The sequence below is a fragment of the Mesoplodon bidens genome (genome assembly GCF_964165515.1).
Source record: "Mesoplodon bidens genome assembly, chromosome: 11".
Lineage (NCBI taxonomy): Eukaryota > Metazoa > Chordata > Mammalia > Artiodactyla > Ziphiidae > Mesoplodon > Mesoplodon bidens.
In genome coordinates this window covers 28,925,486-28,948,485 of record NC_138167.1, presented here as the reverse complement: position 1 = coordinate 28,948,485, position 23,000 = coordinate 28,925,486, and the positions used below count along the sequence as shown (strand labels likewise).

At 36.1% G+C, this 23,000-nt stretch overlaps 1 protein-coding gene across 2 annotated transcripts in view; it reads left to right on the top strand.

Moving 5' to 3' along the window:
• Positions 1-23,000, top strand: part of TBC1D15 (TBC1 domain family member 15) — a 69,733-nt gene that overhangs the window by 30,310 nt on the left and 16,423 nt on the right. The window contains exons 5-11 of one of the 2 annotated variants that reach the window (XM_081248852.1): positions 1,448-1,658; positions 8,984-9,086; positions 10,080-10,130; positions 10,438-10,635; positions 11,694-11,822; positions 12,796-12,899; positions 13,872-13,966. In XM_081248852.1, coding sequence (XP_081104978.1) covers positions 1,448-1,658; positions 8,984-9,086; positions 10,080-10,130; positions 10,438-10,635; positions 11,694-11,822; positions 12,796-12,899; positions 13,872-13,966 — 891 coding nt within the window. The remainder of the gene's footprint in view (positions 1-1,447; positions 1,659-8,983; positions 9,087-10,079; positions 10,131-10,437; positions 10,636-11,693; positions 11,823-12,795; positions 12,900-13,871; positions 13,967-23,000) is intronic. The other variant, XM_081248851.1, reaches the window with a different exon arrangement.

Genomic DNA, 23,000 nt, shown 5'->3' with positions numbered 1-23,000 from the left:
ATCTATGCAGTTTATCTTTGTGGAATTGATAGTGTTGGGACGGAATTAATAAAGATTTTCAATAACAGGATAGTATGACACTTCTTAGGAAACAACATTAGAGAAAAGGTCTTTTAGAATTTCAGAGACATGACATGCTTAAGTCTGCGTTAATATGTTCAAGTAAAATAACATTTTTAGATTAGAAATTAAATATAAGTATTAGATAACTTTTTTCCCTTGTTCTTTAAATTTTTATTTAAATAGATAATCTTTACATTGCTTGTTATCAATTGCAACATTATTCACAAACCTAGGATTTTAAGCTTCTGTAAACAGCCCACACACACTAGGAAATGCTTTATTTTACATAGCTATAGTTTGGTTTGAACTGAGGTCTTAATTTAGTAGAAGGTTGATTTAGCAGGAAGATTGAACGTATTCATTCTCTTTGAAGCATTCACAACTTAGTTACCTTTTCATCCTCAATTCCCCAGTGTTCTTTGGGTTTTTGCAAATGTCTGTGTACTCACTCTAATGTTACTTTTTTAAAATTAGTTTTTATTGGAGTATAGTTGCTTTACAGTGTTGTGTTAGTTTCTACTGTACAGTAAAGTGAATTGGCTATACGTATACATATGTCCCCTTTTTTTTTGGATTTCTTTCCCATTTAGGTCACCACAGAGCACTGAGTAGAGTTCCCTGAGCTATACAGTAGGTTCTCATTAGTTATCTATTTTATACATGGTATTAATAGTGCATATATGTCAATCCCAATCTCCCAGTTCATCCCACACACCCCCCCGTTCTCCCCTTACTTTTTATACTGGTATACCTTTACCTTCACTCAATGTAATCTAGTAAAAATAATTCCAAAGGGAAGTGAGGAATAAAGGTTGGTTTTGTTTTTTTTTTGTTTTTTTGTTTTAAATGACTCTCCAAATGCATCATGCCATTTGTATTTGAGGGAAGTGGAAAAGATGAATATTTATTGAATATTTACTATATACTTGGCACTGTACTCATTAGTTGACAAGTATTATCTCTTTTAATTCTTAGAATAACATTGGGAGGTAAGTATAATTATCTCCATTTTACAGATGAAGAAACTGAGGCTCAGAGAGATTCAATTATTTGCCCCAAATCATTCAGTTAGTAAAATGGTGGTTCTGCAGTTTGAATCTGGCCTGCTTGCTTCCAAAGCCATGATCATTTTGGGGCAAAGCTGATATTTTAAATAAGGGTAGTATTTTTTCAATTTGTATTCAGTAAGATAATTATTTTAAAAACTATTCTTTTAAGAAAATGTATGTTGCCATTTCTAATACAGATGGAAGCCATAGTAATATCAGTGCTGTAGTTGTTCCCTAGGTTCAACAAATATCTGTTAGGCAGTCATGAAGAGTGCTGTCAGTACCTTTTAAAAAGGTGAACAAAAATATTTTGCCCCACTTTCTTGTTTTTAAAGATGCTCCAAGTCATAGAAATGGGAAAAGCAAATGGTCATTCCTGTTCAGTTTGACAGACCTGAAATCAATCAAGCAAAACAAAGAGGGTATGGGCTGGTCGTATTTGGTATTCTGTCTAAAGGATGACGTCGTTCTCCCTGCTCTGCACTTTCATCAAGGAGATAGCAAACTACTGATTGACTCTCTTGAAAAATATGTGGTATTGTGTGAGTAAGTATCAAATTATTTCCTACTTATCGAAACCGGATTGTTGTGTTGGTCCCAAGGCAAACTATTTTTACTTGTCATTGGGTATCAGTGACCTATGTGCATATTAGGGCTCAAGCAGCTTTGTTTATTCTGGAATATTGACTACTTTTGATGAGTGACTGAACAAAATTTTGCCATTTTAGTAATTTGGAACTGCAACTTATCACCTTATTACTGTTTTAAAGAAAAGAATGAATGGTTCAGTATTTTAATACACATTCAAATGAATGATGATACATCAATAATTTATGGATTATATATTTACCAATTTTATCTTTTATTATGTAGTTTCTGTTAAACATAGAGTTTCATTTGTAATGTTACAAATTTAAGTCAGGGAAATCTAAATAAAATTATTGTAAGTGTGGAAGTTAGGGCTTTCTCACTTTCCAGAAATCTTGTGTCTTCCATTTATTTACCCATGTGCATTTGTACACACATACTCTTTCTCGCTTTCACTCTCAACAAATACGATTGTGGTATCTATTAAGTTCTGAGCACTGTGCTGGTTGTTTGATATTTAGTAGTGAACAAAACAGGCATGTTCTTGGATATCTGAGAGTTTATGGTCTTGTGAAGGATGCTGACCAGTAAATAGCAATAAACTCAAGAAATAAGGTGGAGGCAGTACAAGGAAGGGAGGAAGGTACTTCATTCAGACTGGGGGTTGGGTAGGGGTCAGGGAAGACTTTCTGGAGGAGGTAACATCTAGGTTGAGACTTGACAAATGTGTGAACGTTAGCATGAAAGGGAAGGAGATATTTAGACGGAGAGATGTTTTAGATAGAGGGAGGTATATAAAACATGATGTAATCACAGAACAGAGTAGTTCAGTATCACGGGTCTGCATAGTGGGGGAAGGGAGGGTACAAGACTTAAAGATGAAGCCAAAGAGCTGAGTAAAGGCCAGAGCATGAAGGATCTTGTAAACCATGTTAGCAGGTTGTTCCAGTCATCTAGATGAGCTTGTAGTAGCATGAACTAGGGGAGTGACAAGAAAGAAGTGTTGGAGGAATATTTAGTGTTAGAGTTTGTGATTGATTGGATACGTGGAGGAGAAAAGAAGGGAGAAGTTGAGATTTTTAGTTTGAGGAATCGTAGGGATGATTGTTAACTTCATTAATAATGTCCTCACTTTAATAGAGTAATGTCATACCTAAATGTAGATTATATAAAGCTAGGAGTAATGCAAAGGTTGAAAGATATTGACTCTATGTTTTTCAGCATGAAATTCTCTTCCCTTACCATGTTGACCACCTCTGGCTGGCACTAGGCATGCTGATTATTACCTGTAATCATAAAGTCAGATCTGGTTGGTAGTATGTGGGTCTTGGATCTTGAAGTGAGAAGCTGTGAATAGGCTACCACCTACGGGGTTAAGTAGATTTCAATAGGAGCATTTATCATGACTGGGGCATAAGGCTTGGCTGTTGAATAGCAGCTGTTAAAGACTTGGGGGTCTTAGCATCATAGCAAGCTCAGTATCGATCAGTGTTGTGATGTAACTCTTACAGAAGAGCTCATTTATTCTGAGACTGTTGATTAAAGCATAGTATCTAGAATGAAGTGGTAGTCCCTCTCTACTCTTTACTGATAAGATCATATTTTGGAGAACTAGGCTTAGTTTTAAACACTGCATTTTAGATGTGTTAGACTAACTCTACTACATGGAAAAAGATGGCTAGTGTAATGAGAGGGATCAAAATGGTATCATGAAAAACATGTGGGGATGTGGCGATTTAACTTGAAGGAGTTGTGGTGAACCATTAAATAAAACCCAAGCTGGGCTTCCCTGGTGGCGCAGTGGTTGAGAGTCCGCCTGCTGATGCAGGGGACATGGGTTTGTGCCCCGGTCCGGGAAGATCCCACATGCCGCGGAGTGGCTGGGCCCGTGAGCCATGGCTGCTGAGCCTGCGTGTCCGGAGCCTGTGCTCCGCAACGGGAGAGGCCGCAACAGTGAGAGGCCCGCGTACCGCAAAAAAAACAAACAAAGAAAACCCCCAAGCTTCTTACAATGGTCAGTGAGGGCCTGCCCTATCTTAGCTCTGTTTATTTCTTAAACCTCATCTCATGCCATTCTCTTCTATATTCTAGCCACATGGTTTTCTTTCAGTTCCTGAAATGCCCTAAACTCTTTCTTGTCTTAGGGTCCTATATGTATTTCTTTTGTCTAGAATATTCTTCTCCCTTTCTTATCCCTGAGGTCTCAGTTTAATGTCACTTCCTCAGAAGGGCTTTTCTGGATGCTTAGTCTCCCATTTAATGTAGGTTCCCACCCCCATTCCTTTTTGCTTTCTCATTCCTATTTGCTTCCTTCATGGCCCTTAACAGAATAAAATCATTTTGTCTGTTTACTTCTGTTACGTTTTCCTCTAGAATATAAGCCCATAAAGGCAGGGATTGCATCTATCTTGTTTACACTTTCTCCTAAATTCCTAGCCAGAGTGCCTAGCACATAGCGTTTGTTCAGTAAATCTTAGTTGAATGAATAAATGGCATGGTACTTATCAGTTCTACGAATAATTTCAAAAGGATTGTTAAAAGAAATAGACTAGATTTGTTTTGTATGACTCCAGAGATAAATTAGAAGGAAATAGCTCGAGGGGTAGAAATTACAAGGAATTAGCTCATTAGGTAGAGAGTTTTTTGTCTTGGATGGGTTCAAGGATAGACTCAACAATTACTTAGGTGCTTATAAGAGACTATGTACCTTAAATATGTGTTGGTGATGTTTTAATGAAGGTTGTAAGTGAAACTGTTTCCTTTTCTGTATTGGTGAGGCTTAGATATGTAGCATCATAATAATTCAGCCCAAATTAATGTTGAAGTCATCCAGTTATCATTTTTGGACAACCACAGGTCTCCCTAGTGAGGGCAGACCACTTAGGACATGCATGAGAGCATACTAGAAACCACCTTCTCTGTTGGCAGGCAGATCCAAGAGATAAAGAGAGCCTGGAAGGGGTTATGCCATGCATGCACCTTACTCTTTCCTGATCTCAGCAGTCAGATGTGTCCCTGTGAAGATTTCCTTTAATAAGAGTGCATATTTCCGCCTGGAAACAAGAAGCCATGGGAATGGTGTTCCCCTCTCTCTACTTTTTCATTCAACAAGTATTTTTTTTTTGAGGACCCACTATGTTCTAGACATCATACTAAGTGCTGGAAAGGAGCAGTCAAAAAAGATATGGTGTCTGCCTTCATGGAGTTTGTACTATTGCAGAAAAGAAAAAGATCACTTATACAAATAATCATAAGTTTTCAGCTGTAATAAGTGCTATGAATCAGGGATATAGCACCACGAGAGCATATAATAGGATAATATGTAGGTTTGTGTGTGTATGTGTGTTAGTAGTAATTGAAGCTCTGAGAGAGAATGAGATTAACTAAGAAGAGGATAAAATGGGGTAGAATGTAAGCATGTGATTAATTATAGCCTTTAATGACGTGGTCAAAGAGAAGAACCTAGCAGAGGAGTCTGACTTCCTACACTTTGTTTCCTCTCTTCCCACTAGGCTTAATCACATTTATGGTCAACCAAGGATGTGGCTGTTTCTGGGGGGGAGGAGATAGCTGTGTAAAGTGAGCTTTAAAAGCTTCATCCTTAGTACCAGCCACTTCTCCATTGTGTATTCTCCTGTGACACTGAGGGGCCAGTTTATTCTTTGCCCCCTGAGTAGTCTGAAATGTGTAAGAATAGTACATCAAATATTTTATCCCCAAGGCCCCTCTGTACACTAGGCAGAAAATAAGCACCCCCCCATCCTCTTTCCCATCATAAATTATGCCCAACTACATGGTGTCATATATGCTGAGTCCAGGTGGTAGAATATAGATATTCCAGATAAACAGTCACCAGTATAAAAATAAATCCCATATTTGTATAAACCATCTTCCATTATCAGATTCTTAGGGAGATGTTAAAGGTTCTTGTTTTTTATGTTCATTACTTATGATCTAAATAAATGGAATTCACAACTAAGTCCAAAGAAATGAAAAGTCCCAAATATTCCCCATTTTTTACTTTATTAGGTATCATTTCCTGTCTCGGGAGCAGTTATCCTAAGCAAAATGGTACTTCCAGAGTCATGTTCCTATGGTTGCAGATAGTTGTGGAGAACAGAAGAAGGGTAGACCAGGAAAACCTTGGCGTCAGCAGCTTCGCTGGGATCTCAGCCACTCTGTTCCTGGGTCATCCTTCTTGTGTTTTCTGAGTTCAAAACATCAATAGAGGGAGATTCAGACCACATTATCTTTTTTTCTCTGATTAACCTAAATTGAAGAATGTGGCTTGCATCTGTGGCCATGATGTCTTCTTAACACTCCCTGTAACGAATTAAGGGTTTTACCATACAGACGAACAGAAATTGCAGATTTGCTAGGGATGTGCAGCCTTGAAAGATCGAGGTAAAGGTTGGGTAACTATGCACAGTTCCTTCTTTCAGTCTCATTAACTGGATTAGTCAGTGCAAAATAGGCCAGCTTCTTGAGGCTTATTATTTCTCAAATGGTTTTCTTATCTACTGCGACAAACAAATTGTCCTATTCATTGATATTCTTTAGTGTTCTTTGACTTATCACCATTTAGAACATGGTATTCAGTTGGGTAAAAGAATGAGCCACAGATACATTTTTGTTACATTTCTGGAACCAAGTTGGTTGCTAGGATATGAATGAAAGTTATTGGTTCTGTTAAAATTATTTTATATATTGGGCCATTTTAAAACTAATACATAAATATCCAAGCAGTAAAATATTTCCTTAAAAAGCCAAGTTGGTTGTATCATTTTATAGCACTAGTCATTTATGAGATTAGGTCCTAGACCCTCATTTATTCCCTTTGTGAGATACATATATCCACACACACATACATATATACATACACATACACACATATATATATGTGTAAGTTATATGGATGGGAATAAACTATATAGTTTTGTTGTAAATATTCTGTACTTTTTATTTTTTATTAACCTTTTTGGCTTTATATCTTTTGCAATGATATTTTTATTTCTTTAGCTTCCATATTGGTCTTCTCGGTAGCAATATAAAATAGTTACTATTACATCTCAGTGCACAAAAATTCTTCAACTGTTATAATTTCTGAATTCTGAAGCTTTTGGAAGAGGCTCACTCCAAAGTACTTCTGAATTTTTAGTAGTTATGTGTCTGTAGTTGTGATATTAGACAATGGTTTTCTTTAAGCACTTTAGTAGGATCTAATAGAATTGCTGATGTTAGCATCATTAAAAGTTCTGTCTTACTGCTGCAATGAGGTTTTTTTTTTTTTTTTTTTTTTTTTGTGGTACGCGGGCCTCTCACTGTTGTGGAGCACAGGCTCCGGACGCGCAGGCTCAGCGGCCACGGCTCACGGGCCCAGTCGCTCCACGGCATGTGGGATCTTCCCGGACCGGGACATGAACCCGTGTCCCCTGCATCGGCAGGCGGACTCTCAACCACTGTGCCACCAGGGAAGCCCTGCAATGAGTTTCTGAAAGCCTTGAATAATGTTGTCATGAGTGATCAACTTCCCAGAATCCATAATATCCCCAGAATATATAAATATAATATTTAATCTTCCCAGATTAAATCAGTGTGGTAACCTGGCAGGTGGAAATGTAACAATATTCTGGAATGCCAGCCCTCCTTTTGGTGAGCAACATTATTACCTGTCCTCTTACTGATATACTTTAAAAAATGTTTTGTTGATTTCTTCAGTGCCAACCAAGTCTAATGTGACTTCCCCTAGCCCCTCATCACAGAGCATTAGATACAAAAAAAAGAAATCCTTCCTTTTTAAAAAAGTATCTGTGGTTCTTTGTTGGTTGAGCAGTCATTTCTTCTTCCCATCTCCAGCTTTGTGACCATAGTCTTAGATCTGAAGCCATAATATTTGTCTGGGCACAGATAACTGAAGGTTGCATATGTGTTCCCCTTTAGCATGCATAGCCAGTGTTTTGACTTTCATGATCATTTTTTAATTTGTAGTTTAAAGAAAAAATTTGACTTAATCTATTTTTAGAAACAAAAAATAATAACCATAGCACCAGCAGCAAGCACTGTGTTAGGAAAAAAATATGTTTCTATACTAGTTACTTTTCTTTTTCTGGTGCTATGTTTACAGGTTGACCTATCATTAAGAAATGCCTTGTGAGAACCTATAGGTTTTCATGTTAAGCAGGACCCCCAGAAGATGTTCAGAAAAATGGTGATTAATGAAAATTGAACTTTAAAAAGTTATTTTCTTCCTACTTCAAATGACTCAACCTTAGCTCTTTTAAGAAGCTAAGGGGCTTATTCAGCTACTGTTGTCTTCAATGATCGAGTGCTGTTTCTAAGTAAGAATAAGATCCTGTTTTGGATTTCATATCCCCCCAGCATTGCTGTTGCATCCTGTTATGTTAGAATTGAGAAGAGATAACTGTTATTAAAGTTCTTATCTCAAACATTTATAATAAACTAGAAGTAGATAGCAGCAAAATAATGCATTTAATTTTTGTTTTTAAACACAAAAGTTGTGGATTTATTACAGCTGACTTACTAAATTATAAAACTTTTTGAACAGAAAAAAGACTGGATAATTCATTTGATTACTTCAAATTAGATGTCTATTTGGAAAGCATTTTGTTTATTCTGTAGTTATTAGGAAGTGTGGAAAAAAACATATCTGGAGCTCAATAAGCAAGAACTAAAAATATACTGTACCTGAACTGTACATTACAACCATGTGTGTTTATAATAATGGTTAGCATAATTAATGATCTTTAACAAATAATTAAGACATTGTATCTTGTATTTTTAACATCTTATATTGCAGTACTACCAAGCTGTGGAGTGAAGTTGGAAACCATTTCAAAATAGGACATTTTCCTGTAGTGTACATATTATATATACTGATGAATCCTAAAGTGTGTTTCAACTTTCTTTATAAGAGAAGATATATTCTTATAATGGAAGATATATTTGTAAGAATTTTCTACTATAATTCTAAACAAAAGTTTGGGTTCATTGTAATTTAGTCCTCTTGGCTTTACCTAGAATAAAAATATACTTCATCCCTTTTATATTTGTTAATTTAATATTTAATGTTTCATGTAGTTTTGGAACTCAAGATAGTTACTAAGTACTTGCTAATATTGAATTAATGGGAAACAGTTCTAGAACTGGACATTTAAGGTTTTTTGTTGTTGTTGTTACGGAAAAATAACTGCATTAGTAATTATTTAGGTAGTCATTGATGCAGAGTGCTACTGTTTTCTACAAATCCCTTCTTTTTATTACAGATCTCCGCAGGACAAAAGAACACTTCTTGTGAATTGTCACAATAAGAGTCTTTCACAGTCTTTTGAAAATCTTCTTGATGAACCAGCATATGGTATAATACAAGTATGTTTCTTTAGTCTATATTATATTAATCTGTTTGTCTGACCCCATTATTTTATATGCATCCTACCTCTCACTTTCTCAGAGATTATACAGAATGAGGCAAGTGCCTCTGCATGTGTAAACCTTATGGAACTATTCCCTGTAATTTTATAGAAAGAATAATATGTGTCATATTATTTGTAAGACTCAGAAGCTTCCTTGGTTCTTAATTACTCTTACAGCAATTTTCCCCTTTATCATAATTGAAATTGGACATCAGATTTTTATTATCATCGCTTGCACTGATTAGGTGAAAAATCACTGGGTAAGCCACTTCGAATTAATCAGTGATAAGCTGATGCAAAAATCTGGTTTGAATTTTTATTTTATGTTTTAAGTTGGTTCATTTGGGGTCAGTTTAGTCTAATTCCTCTTAAAGTATTCGGGTATATTCTTGCATTTGGCTAAAAATGTGCCCTTAACACAGGCAGAAATAAAGATAATTTATTTTTCACTCAGGTTGCTATGTAAACTAATGACATTTTTGTTTACTCATTCATTTATTCACTTATTCATTCAACAAATGTTTGAGTGCTTCTTTGTTCCACATGGTATCTCTTTTTGGTTCTGAAGATAAAGAGGGAACTTTTTAGGAAGGAGGACAAAAGAGCTAAATACTGATTAAAATAAAAAGTGAGGGAACTGTTTTTCTTATTGTGAAAATAATCATTTTAAAGATAGACCCTTAAGAAGTAACTATTTTTGCTAAATATGAATAAGCAGGCAGTTTGGGATTTAAAAGTAACTCTAGCAGTAGAAAAACATTTTTACTGTTTTCTAGGACAGCATTGTCCAGAACAAATTACTCTTGTTGGCATGATTCACCAGTTATATAATTAGATTAAAATGTCAGCTAATATTTAAATATTGTGAGCGTTTAAACTTAGCTATCAAATATTTTGTGTTAGACTAGTGTGGTACTACCCACTTCAGGAAATATTTTTTTCTGTGAAGGCAGGACTGTTAGAGAGAAGAAAGCTGTTGTGGGCCGTCCATCAGTGGAAAGTAAGCACTGCAGATATTTCTGGTGTGTGCAGATTGAATGAAGCCTGCAAATCATGTGTTTATCTGCAATTCAATCAGTAGCATTAGCTTGCTATTTAATGTACTATTTTAACCAAATGAAAAAAATTGGCTTAGAAAATTTAAATTTTTCTTCCCAGAAAAAAATAAAATTTTAAAATAATCTTAGAATGCTCTGTTTTAGTTCTGATCTCCCCCCTTTAAAAATCTTTGCCCTTTTGCCTGTCATGAGGTATTTTTATTCTTTATCTGAATTAATTTTGCCAATATTTTTCTTTCTACTGCATAGAAGATTAAAAAGGACCCTTATACAGCCACTATGGTAGGATTTTCCAAAGTCACAAACTACATTTTTGATAGTTTAAGAGGCAGCGATCCTTCTGCACATCAACGACCACCTTCAGAGATGGCAGATTTTCTTAGTGATGCTATTCCAGGTTTGAAGATAAATCAGCAAGAAGAACCAGGATTTGAAGTCATCACAAGAGTGAGTGGGGTTTATATTAATATAGCTCTTGTATTTTAGCAGGAGAAATGCTTTTTAAAGTGTACTGAATGTTATAGAAATAGAAACTCAATTTTGGTCGTACCTGCCTCTTTCTCACAATCCTTCATAACTTTTGCTCACTAATATATCTAACAACTAATGCTTGTCGTGCCACCAAATTCCTGGTTTCTTCTTCATCAACTACTACTTACACTTCTCTGTTCATCAGTGTTGGATCTCTTTTCTTTGATTACCTTTTGATAGTAATGAACAGGTTTTTGTTTCATTGAGTGTATAGCAGTGAGTAAATAGTAAGCCTTGCATGTTGCCCCTAGTTCTGTTCCTAATTTTTGTTTTCTCAGACACTGCACAGGCAGCTAGTCAGGACACTACTCGTGGGCTTTTATTCTTATGTGAATCTTTTCTTTTTTAAGTAAGATGGATTTTGGCCTTGAATTATGGCAAATCTTTATATATGCTCAACAAGACTTGAATTTGCTACAATTCTAGGCTGCATATAGTTAGAACATAATAAAATATCTAAATTGTAGTACTTAATTAAAGGGCTTATCTTGCAAATGGCATTTTAAAATTACCAACATCTGTTAATTGAATGAAAACCTGTAGAAAATGCCAAGTAGAGCTAATGGATCATGAATCAATTCTGAGAGCTACAAATTTTAGATTGGAAGAAAAGCTAATTTTAAATATGATTAATGGAATAATACTCTTTAAATAATACGGCATACCATTTAGTGTGAAGGGTCTCTTTTAGAATTTACATGTTGAATGTTCCGTACTTATGTAATTGAAACCCAAAACAACAAATGTTTTTTTGTTTCTGAATTTATAACCCAGTTATTTGTGTGTTTAGTAGGAGGGTAAAATGTATGGAATGCTATTGCAGTTTATAAACTAAACATTGGAAACTAAGGAAAAATATTAGAAATGTTAGAACTTATGTCTGAGTAATAGTATTTTAGTTTTAGTTTCTATATACCTTGATTTCATTTCACTTGTTAAAGGTGTACTCTTTATTGCTTATCTTTTTATTTTAGATTGATTTGGGCGAACGACCTGTTGTTCAAAGGAGAGAGCCAGTATCATTGGAAGAATGGACTAAGAACATTGATTCCGAAGGAAGAATTCTAAATGTAGATAATATGAAGCAGATGATATTTAGAGGGGTAATTACTTCAGTATATTAAACTGTTGGTATTCAAGTTTTTGTTTTCTTTTGGGAGGTGGGAGAGATGAACTCCTTTTTGATGAGTGTTGCCTTAAAATCCGTGTAGGACAGAGTGAGGTGTTTGTGATGTCCCCGAGGGTTGGGTTGGAGGGATATACCACTAAGCCTATGGAAGGGTATTCTTTCTTACTTGAAGTTCTGTGCATTACATGAAGGAGGCATTTGTGTTTCTCAATGGTAGTTCCCTTACCTAGTAAGGATTGGGTTTAGAAAGACTAATCAGTTCCACTGTCTGCTATACAGTCTACTCTTCGTTGTTTACGCTTTCTGGCAGCTGCTTACATCTTCAGAATCTAGAAGTCAAAAACAAGGTAGTTTTTACTGAATTGAGTTATTTTTATGTACAGGCATACCTCGGAGGTATTGTGGGTTCGGTTACAGACTACTGCAGTAAAGTGAATATTGCAAATAAGCGAGTCACTCACACATTTTTTGATTTCCCAGTGGATATGGAAATTATGTTTGCACTATACTGTATTAAGTCTATTAAGTGAGAAATAGCGTCATGTCTAAGAAAACAGCATATGTATTTTAATTAAAAAAATAAAAAACCAAAAAAATAATAATAACATCAAAGATCACCGATCACAGATCACCACATCAAATACGATAGTAAAGAAAAAGTTTGAAATATTGCAAGAATTACCAAACTGACGTGGAGACATGAAGTGAGCAAACGCTGTTATAAAAATGGCACTGGTAGACTTGTTTGGTACAGGGTTGTCACAAACCTTCAATTTAATAAAACATGCAATACCTGAGAAGTGCAGTAAAGCAAAGTGCAATAAAATGACGTATGCCTATATAAAACTATCTCTTAAATAGTAGTTTTTCTGTTTATGTATGAGTTTTGTGAACTTAGTATTGCATTCATTTTTTACAAATGTGTTTAATATGCATGTTTTCTTCAGGGACTTAGTCATGTATTGAGAAAACAAGCATGGAAATTTCTTCTGGGTTATTTTCCTTGGGACAGTACCAAAGAGGAAAGAACTCAATTACAAAAACAAAAAACGTAAGTAATGGTCTTTTGTGTGCTCAGTAAAGAAATCCAAGTAACTCACCCATATAAAGTGGAATAGACTAGGGTAAGGGAACATATTTTTATTTTCATCTTTTTAATTTAAATATTGTGAACACTGTAGTTAATTTCAAACCAGAAACACTTATTAGAGGGACTTCATTGCAGTTACATTGGTGAATATGTAGAATGATGGTAAAAAAATTCTAGTCCCCTTGTATAAACATTTTAAGCATACTAAGATATAGATTTTTAAATATATCTCATCTTGATTCATTTTTACAATTTATTATGAAATTATAAAAATGGCTCATAAGTGTATTTGCTATTTAGGTTAATTACCTTTAAGTTATTTTCCTGGTGCTCTTATAACATAAACTGGCCTTTTTTTTGGAAATGTGTTTCTATTTTTAAGTAATTATCAGACTTGAAAAGAAACAGACCAACTTCCCAGGTATACTTATTCCCAGTTTGTCAGTCTAACCTTTTATTTAAAGCTCACTTTCAATCATTATGTGTATATTCAAACTCAGACAGTCCTTTCTCTTTTCAACATGTTTGCCAGTCCTTCTAAGACATTTTCACATCAACAAGTTTCTGTAGTAAACTGGTTGGAAAATGTTACTCTTATGTCACATTAAAAAACAAAAAATCTCATAGGTTTGTATTTGTAATTATTCAGAAACTTTAGTGGCTAAAGTATTTAATGACTGGAATAATTTTAGGTCTGATATTAAGGACTGAAGTAAATGTTTCCTTAAAATCGTACCTAAATTATTCTAGTAGTTTAAATAAAGTTTATGACATGTATAAGTTTATTTTATTTTTCCTTTGATTATAACTTCAAACATTTCACTATCATATTTATAAATTTATGTCTCACTAGCACCATAAATGCTTTGATACATTAAATTTGTTTTTTAGGTGTTCGAATAACCTTTTTTGGTATAAAATTGTTTTCTATAGTGATGAATACTTCAGAATGAAACTACAGTGGAAGTCTGTCAGCGAGGAACAGGAGAAGAGAAATTCGAGGTTAAGAGATTATAGAAGTCTTATTGGTAATTTTTTCTTAATTTTGACAATGCATGAGGGTTGCATGAAAGTGTTGATACGATTTAAGAAATGCAGGTATATACTACAGAGTTAGGGCCCAAATGAAAAATCAGAGGCTGGTGGCAAAGATTCTTACCACGAAAATACCTAGAACCTCCTAGGGCAGCCTTCAGAATGTGATTTGGGCACTCTTTCTAGCTGCAAAGCCTCTATCTGGCTCTCTAGCCCTCCAAGAAAGCTGACATTGTTGTGAACTTGGGCCAGATAATAAAAGTTGTAAAACTTTCTCTCAGAGAGGAGGAGATCAAGATGGTGGAGTAGAGGATGCAGAGCTCACCTTCCGCCACAAACACATCAAAAATCATCTACATGTGGAACAATTCTCACTGAAAACTAACTGGAGACTGGCAAAAAGACTCCTGTACAGTAAGAAAGATAACACATGATACTGAGTGGGAAGGAAAGAGAGGTGATGAGGTGGGGACCTGTGTCCCTGGGAGGGGACTCAGAGGAAAAGGGAGATTACATGGGTGGAGAGCCTCCTTGGGGAATGAATGGTCTGAGCCACATATTGGACACCCCAGTCCTGGGGTCCAGCAGAGGGAAGACAAGCCCTCTTGGCTGGTTGGAGGGCTGTGAGACTAACAGGAGGGCTGTGGGAAGCCTGGACTCTGCTCTTGAGGAATGTGCACATGCTTTCTTGCTCCTGAGGCAGGGTGGAGGGGGTGGATTGAAGACTGTACAAGTGGCTGGTTGGTTTCCTGTGATCGCCCCAGTGCACACCCTGGCTTGAGCTAAGCAAACACCCCAGCCCCGCTTGGGAGATCGGCTGTGAGACACAGAAGCAGCTCAGACCTGAAGCAGCATATGAGCAGGGTGGGGACAGCCATTACTGGCACTTACACAGGCAGAACATCAGAAGCAGTGTGAATGTCTGACCCTTGCTGGACCACCGTAGCCCATGCCCCTACACACTCGGAATGCCCACACCAGCCCTTCCTGTTCCAGCACTGTCTCTGGTGCAGGAGATACATGGGGGTGCACACTCAGAGGGAAGGAAGCGAGCTTGGACCTGGCCCTGGCCCTGAAAGGGAGGTGACAGCCACCAAGCAGACGGGAAGCCCCAGGTCACACCTGGCTCTGGCCCTAGGCCCTTCATCTCCAACCACACCTCCTACCAAGGTGATAGCTACCAGCATGCTCTCAGGAAAGATGTGACCTGTGTTCAAGTCAAATCCAGCTCTCCCTCCAAAGCCACTGGGCACACGCTAACTCTATAGGGATTCTCCCACATAATGACACCCTTAAACGATTTCTCTATGAAATTAGGTGAAAGTTAAGCAAAATGAGAAAACACAGGAATTTGTCTCAGTCGAAAGAGTAAGAGAGAACCCCTGAAAATAGTCATGAAATAGAAATAAACAATTTACCAGATAAAGAATTCAAAGTATTAGTAATAAGAATGCTAACTGCAGTAAGGAAAGTAATAGATGAACATAGTGAGAATTTTAACACAGAGCTAGAAAATATAAAAAAAGAATCAGAACTGAAGAATACAGTGACTGAAATGAAAAACACCCTAGAAGGAATTAATAGCAGACTGGCTGATATAGAAGAACACATAAGTGGTCTGGAAGATAGGATAATGGAAATCATCCAATCAGAACAGCAAAAAGAAAAACAAATTTAAAAAATGAGAACAATTTAAGAGACCACTGGGGCAACATGAAGTATACCAACATTTGCATTATGGGGGTCCCAGAAGGAGGAGAGAGTGAGAAGAGGTTGAAAATGTATGACATTTTTTCACAAAACTAGAACAAATAATCCTAAAATTAATGTGGAACTACAGAAGACCCCAAAATGCCAAAGCAATCTTGAGAAAAAAGAATAAAGCTGGAGGTATTATGCTCTCTGACTTTAGACTATACTACAAAGCTACAGTTATTGAAACAGCATGGTACTGGCACAGACACAGACACGTAGATCAGTGGAACAGTATAGAGAGCCCAGAAACAAACCCATGCACTTACGGTCAGTTAATCTACAACAAAGAAGGCAAGAATATACAATGGAGAAAAGACAGTCTCTTCAATAAATGGTGCTGGGAAAACTGGAGAGCTACGTATAAAACAATGAGATTAGAACATTTCCTCGTAGCATATACAAAAATAAACTCAAAATGGATTAAATACCTAAATGTAAGGTGTGAAATCATAAAAATTCCTAGAAGAGAACATAAGCAGAGTACTCTTTGACATAAATTGTAGCAATAATTTTGAATCTGTCTCCTAAGGCAAAGGAAACTAAAGGAAAAATAAACAAGTGGGACTAATTAAACTTGAAAGCTTTTGCACAGCAAAGGAAACCATTGACAAAATGAAAAGACAACCTACTGAATGGGAGAAAATATTTGTAAATGATGGGATCGATAAGTGGTTAATATCCAAAATATATAAACAGCTCAAAAAAAGCAGGCAGCCAATTAAAAAATGGGCAGAAGACCTGAGTAGACATTTTTCCAAAGAAGACATACAGATGGCCAACAGGCACGTGAAAAGATGCTTAACATTGCTAACCATTAGAGAAATGCAAATCAAAGCCACAGTGTGATACTACCTCATACCTGACAGGCTATCATCAAAAAGACCACAACTAACAAATGTTGGTGAGGATGTGGAGAAAAGGGAACCCTTGTACACTGTTGGTGGGAATGTAAATTGGTGCAGCCACTATGGAAAACAGTATGGAGGTCCCTCAAAAAACTGAAAATAGAACTACCGTATGATCCAGCAATTCCACTTCTGGATGTATATCTGAAGAAAATGAAAACACTAATTTGAAAAGATACATGCACCCCAATGTTCATAGCAGCATTATTTACAATTGCCAAGATATGGAAGCAACCTAAGTGTCCATCAACAACAACTGAATTGGTAAAGATGTGGTATGTGCGTGCACACGCGCGCGTGCACACACACACAGCGGAATATTAGCCATAAAAAAGAATGAAATTCTCCCATTTGCAACAAAGTGAATAGACCTAGAGAGTATTACGCTTGGTGAAATAAGTCAGATGGAGAAAGACGAATACTCTGTTATCGATTATATATGGAATATAAAAAAATACAATGAACAAATGTGTGTGACAAAACAGAAACAGACTAATAGATATAGAAAACAAACTAGTGTTTATCAGTGGAGAGAGGGAAGAGAGGTGGGCCAAGATAGGGGTAGGGAACTAAGAGACACAAACTACCATGTATAAAATAGATAAGCAACAAGGATACATTGTACAGCACAGAGAAATATAGCTGTTATTTTGTAGTAACTTTAAATGGAGTGTAATATATAAAAATTTTATCACTATGTTATGTTATATACCTGAAACTAATGTGATACTGTAAATCAACTATACTTCAGTTAAAAAAAAAGAAATCAGAATGGAAAGTACATTAAAATGTGTGTTTAATATTCTTGGTCGTTCCTCTCCCAATAGGAATATGAGTTCAGTCAGTATAAATACTGATATATTTCATTTTGAGTTCTAAAACATGAATTAAAAAAGAAGTGTTTAACCTTAGTTGTTAATTTTCATTAAGAAATTATTGTATTCCCCTTTATAGAAACATCTTGTGTTTATTATAGAAAAATTAGAAACTATAGATGAGCAAAAAGAAGAAAATAAAAATGTTGTTTCTGTCATTCAAAGATAACAACTATGGTTAAGAGGCTTTGGTTTATATCCCTCCAGACCTTCTCTTAATATGCATATATTTTATTTTTAATTAAATAAATGACTCCAGATAGTAAATTTTTTATCAGTATTTAAGAATTGAGTAACTATTTACCTGGGAATATCTATTCTCTAAAAAAGAGATACTTGATAGAATTTTACTTTAAAAGAATTAGACTTATTACTAAATAGTTACTGGGTTGCCTGGCTCTTATGATAAAGGCCAGGTTGGCATAAGTTACTGAAGGTATGCATAATTACTGCTGTGTATGTCTACCTGATAACCTTCATTAAACAGATAAGAAAATTGAAGCATTGAGAGCATAAATGATTTGTCCAAGTCACATGGTTAATAAGGGCAGTACCCAGTATTAACGCTGTTAAGTATTTTACATAGCCTCCATATAATTTTAGGATAGTTTTTGATAGTAGTGGAACTTATTTGTAAAATTCTTATACTGTATTTGGTTTTGTATATCTATAGCTTTATAAATAAAGATAGAGGGGTGTTTTTATCACCACGGTCATCACCACCATCTTATGGAAGAAAAAATTCTGTAAATCATAGTTAGAAATCCTAACATAACTGAGTGATTTGGCAGCTTTTGTGTAGACATAAAGACAAATTTCAATTTTCAGTAGAAAAATAACTTTTTTTCCTGAAAAATAAATTAGACCAGAATAAACTATGTCCTTCCTCTGGTTAAGACAAAAGGTTGGGGATCTTGAGGCATGGGGTCATCTGAAGTTTCCAACTGAAACCTCCTGTTATTTTCTGTTTCAGTAGGGAAAATGGTAATGGACTGTTTCTTCCTGCTTGGAAGTATTGGGCTTAAAGAGATCTTAGAGATAAACTAATCCAGTATTTTAAGCCTTTTCCTTCCACATTCCATACTCTCTTTCCTTTTTGTCAAGCAACAGCAGTGATGACTCTGATCTCAATCTTTCTTGTGTCCTATTTTCACTGTTTCCATGAGATTGGAAGAAAAATTTAGATGTTTTATATGCCCATTTTATAATTTGAATTGAGACAAAATTAAGTCCAATTTTCTCAGTTTTAGCAGATAATAAACTTGAAGCTCAGAAAAGGTTAGTAAATTGTCTTAAGTCGTCTATCTAGTTAGTTCCATAGCGTAGACTCCTTCATAATCAGATCTGATTATTAAGTGGCCTTTCAACTATACTGTGCTTTCTACTAATAGAAGTATATATACATTCATTTTAAAACATTTTTTTCCTGTAATATTTTTTCCCAAAAGTATTCTTCAGGAAAAATTACCAAAAGCTTTTTGTTGCTGTTTTTTTGTTTGTTTGTTTTGGTATAAATTCTCTGTATTGAAAAAAAAATACACAGATAAGCTGTGTATTTTGGATCATGCCAAGAAGTTGACTGTTAAGTATGAAGAGGAACTATTGGAGTATTTTAAGTAAGATCATTATATTTTAAAGTCATTTTTTCTGCTCTGTGGAAATTGGATTGAATCAAGGTAAGAGTAGGAACAGGGAGACCAATTAGTAGGAATGACTCCAAAGCAAGAGATGGTGGTGGTGGAGATGTAGAGAAGTAGATGGATTCAAGTTATATTTTGGTGATAAAATTGATAAGACTTTCTGATGTATTAAATGTGGGTTATGAAGGGGAAAGAGAAATCAGGGATGGGACTACATTTCTTGGCTTGAGAAATTGGTCATTTGGTGGTGCTACTTACTGAGACGCCTGAGGTATAGTGAAATTGAATTAGATGTTATATATATACATATATCGTAAGGTGAGATATACAAATGGAATGTCAAGTAGCTAGTTGAATAATCTGGAGTAGTCTGGGTAGGATATATAAATTTGGGTATTATCAATATAAACATCCATGGGAATAGATGATGTCACCTAGGGAAAAAAGAGGTAGATAAGAAGGCCCAGGAATCCAAGTCTTTAGAGCGCTGTTTCCTAACTTTGGCTGCATGTTAGAGTCACCAGGGGTCTTTTTGGAAATCACATTGATTATTTTAATCATATTTTCATTCATTTAATAAATATTTACTTAGTGCATATTATATACGAGGCTCTCCTTTAGGCACTGGGAATTCATCAGTGAACAAAACAGACAAAATTCTTGTGGGGAAGAGCAGACAGTAAACAATATAAGTAATATCTGTGGTATATTAGTGATAAGTGCTAAATAAGAAAAATGAGGCAGGGAAGATGGTTAGGAAATTTAATGTGTGATGTTGCAGGTTTAACTTGGTGACGAGAGAAGGCTTTTACTGAGGATGTTATATTTGAGTAGAAACTTGAAAAGGGGAATGAGTGAGCCATGCAGATATCTAGGTGATGGGCATTCCAAGCAGAAAGGAACAACACGTGTTAGACTTGTTTACATTACATTCCAGCGTCTCTGCATGTTTGAAGTACAGCTGGGAGGTGTGGCTGGAGTGAGTTGGGGTAGAGTATAGAAACTGATGAGGTCAGAGAAGAAACAGTGGAGGCATAGGTACAGATCACATAGAGCCTTGTAGTGTATTGTAAAGACTTGAACTTCTACTATGAGAGAGATGGGAAGCCAGTGGAAGATTTTGAGCTGAAGAGTAACCTAATCTGACTTGTTTTTAGCAAATCACTCTGGCTACTATATGGAGAATAGCTCTGGGGGGCAAGGTGAAAGTAGAAAGACCATTTGAGGCTATTGCTGTAATTTAGATGAGAGATGATGGTTGCTTGAGCCAGGTGGCTAGCGCTTGAGTGAAATTTGAATAGAGACTTAAAGAAGCAGAGGGTGTATGCTCTACCACTATCTGGGTGAAGGACATTTTGGGCAGAGGGGAACAGCATGGTCTAGACTTGTTTCTGCTTTAGGACCTCCACATGTTAGAAGAAGAGCAAGGAGACCGGTGTGGCTAGAGTGGAGTGAGTCAGGGTAGGGGGTGGAGTGAGTGGGTGGGAGATCTCAGTGTTGGTTTCTTCATGTATTTTGGAGGTTTAACAGATACATCAGTGTCAGACAAGAGAAGCAAATACTCAAGAATGACAGAGTTTTTAAGGTGAGCGACTGGAGGTATAGAGTTGCTGTTTTTTATGACAGGGAAAACTATGAGAGAAGCAAGTTTGGAGGGGAATATTTGGAGTTTAGTTTTGGACATATTAAGTTTGAGAAAGCCTATTGAATGTCCTTAAGAGTAGGAAGTGGATATATAGGGCTGGAATTCAGAGGAGAGCTAAGGGCTGGGGATAGAAATTTAGAGCTGTTATCAACATATAGATGGTAGGAGACTAGATGAAATTGCCAAGGGAGCGAGTGCATTTAGAAAAGAAGAGGTCTGATAACTTGAGCCCTCAGGCACTTTAACTTACAAGTAGGAACAATTAGGAAAAGAGACTGAGAAAAGAACCAGAGAAAAAGGAGAGAAAACATGAGAGTTTGTCCTGAAGTCAAGTGAAGAAAGTATTTCAAGAAGGAGTGACTGGGATGTCAAGTAAAATGAAAACTCGGATTGACTGTTGAACAGAGTAATAAGGAGATCACTGAAGATTGTGATTAAAAAGGAGTTTTGGTGGAGTGGTGGATGTAACAGCCTGACTAGAGTGAGTTCAAGAGGGAATGGGAGTAGAGGACATGGAAACAATGTATACAGCTCTTTCAAGAAGTTTTGCTGTAAACAGTTGGGGAGAAAATGGGGCAGCAGTTAGAGGGAAAAGTGAGGTTAAGAAAGTTTTTTATGATGATGAGAGAAACAATGGTATGGTTGAATGCTGGGTGGTAATGGTCCGGTAGGAGGAAAAACTTGTGAAACTAGAAAAGGAGGCAAGAATTAACTAGAGCAGTGTCCTTGAGTAGCCAATAGGACATGGATTTCATGCACAAGAGGAGGTATTTGATTGTAGCCACAATCATGGAAGCTCATGTATAATGATAGGAGAGAAGGGAGACTTTGGGTACAAGTGCAGTTATGTGGTTAAAATAGTGGGCATCTGTGGAAGTTCTCTTTGGATAACTTCTGTTTTCTCAGAAATAGGAAGCAAGATGCTCAGAGCTAAGGTGTGGGAGAAGATAACATGTTGGAGGCTTGAGGAGAGAGGAGAAGATGTAAAACAGCTATATGAAAAGAGAGAGGGAATGCTGAGGGAAATAGAGCATGATTGCCAGGCAGCATTAAGGATCCGCTTGAGGTTAGTGATAGTGAATATAAAATGTATCCGTCAGCATGGTTGTGCTTTTCTTCAGTCTTTTTTAGCTACGTCAAGTTAGATAGAGAGTTGGATTTAATAAAGACCTTTAAAAAATTTCAGTGCTCCTTTTCTTTCTAGGAATAGTTTCTAGAAATATTACTTCACTTATTAAGATTTTTTTAAAATTTATTTTTGGCTGCGTTGGGTCTTTGTTGCTGTGCGCGGGCTTTCTCTGGTTGCGGCGAGCGGGGTCTACTCTTCATTGCGGTGCACGGGCTTCTCAGTGCTGTGGCTTCTCTTGTTGCGGAGCACGGGCTCTAGGCGCATGGGCTTCAGTAGTCGTGTCTTCCTGGTTCTAGAGCACAGGCTCAGTAGTTGTGGCGCACGGGCTTAGTTGCTCCACAGCATGTGGGATCTTCCTGGACCAGGGATCGAACCCTTGTCCCCTGCATTGGCAGGCGGATTCTTAAACACTGCACCACCAGGGAAGTCCCTTTATATCATTGTTGATACCTTTTTGTTTTCTGCCTGGCATGTCAGTACTAAATAACTATACAAGAGGAAAGAGAGACAGATAGTTCATGAGGGCACAAATAACTTTTTACTGTGTTTAAAACACCTATTAAGGCAGATATTCTATATTGGCATTATGACTATATAAATTGTGCTTGAGTTAATAAAAAATAACTTATCATGTACCTCTATCAGCTATGATATGAGAATGAAACATTTTGGTGTTTTTAAATAAAATTTGACATTTATAGCATGATTTTTTTGGTATTGCTTTTCCTTGTTTGAAAAATATATTCACAGTTCTGTAGATATATGCTATATTTATATTTATTAAGCTATTTTAAGGTAGCTTAACAAAAAGCTAGAAAATTGTCCTGCTGATTTTTAAAATGCTCTTATAGAATCTAAACTCATGTCATGTTAGATTTTGCTTTGTTGTAAAATACCTCCTCATCTCTTCACAACAATTATTGAGAATGTTTTCAGATTATTCAGTTTAATGGGGGGAGAGGACAGTTATAACTTTTAAACAAAATTGATTATAGAGTAAATTAATCACTCTAAATTTCTTTAAGTTATTTTTTCGTAATTTACTGAGGGATTGAAGTTTGGGGAATGCCTTTTTAGT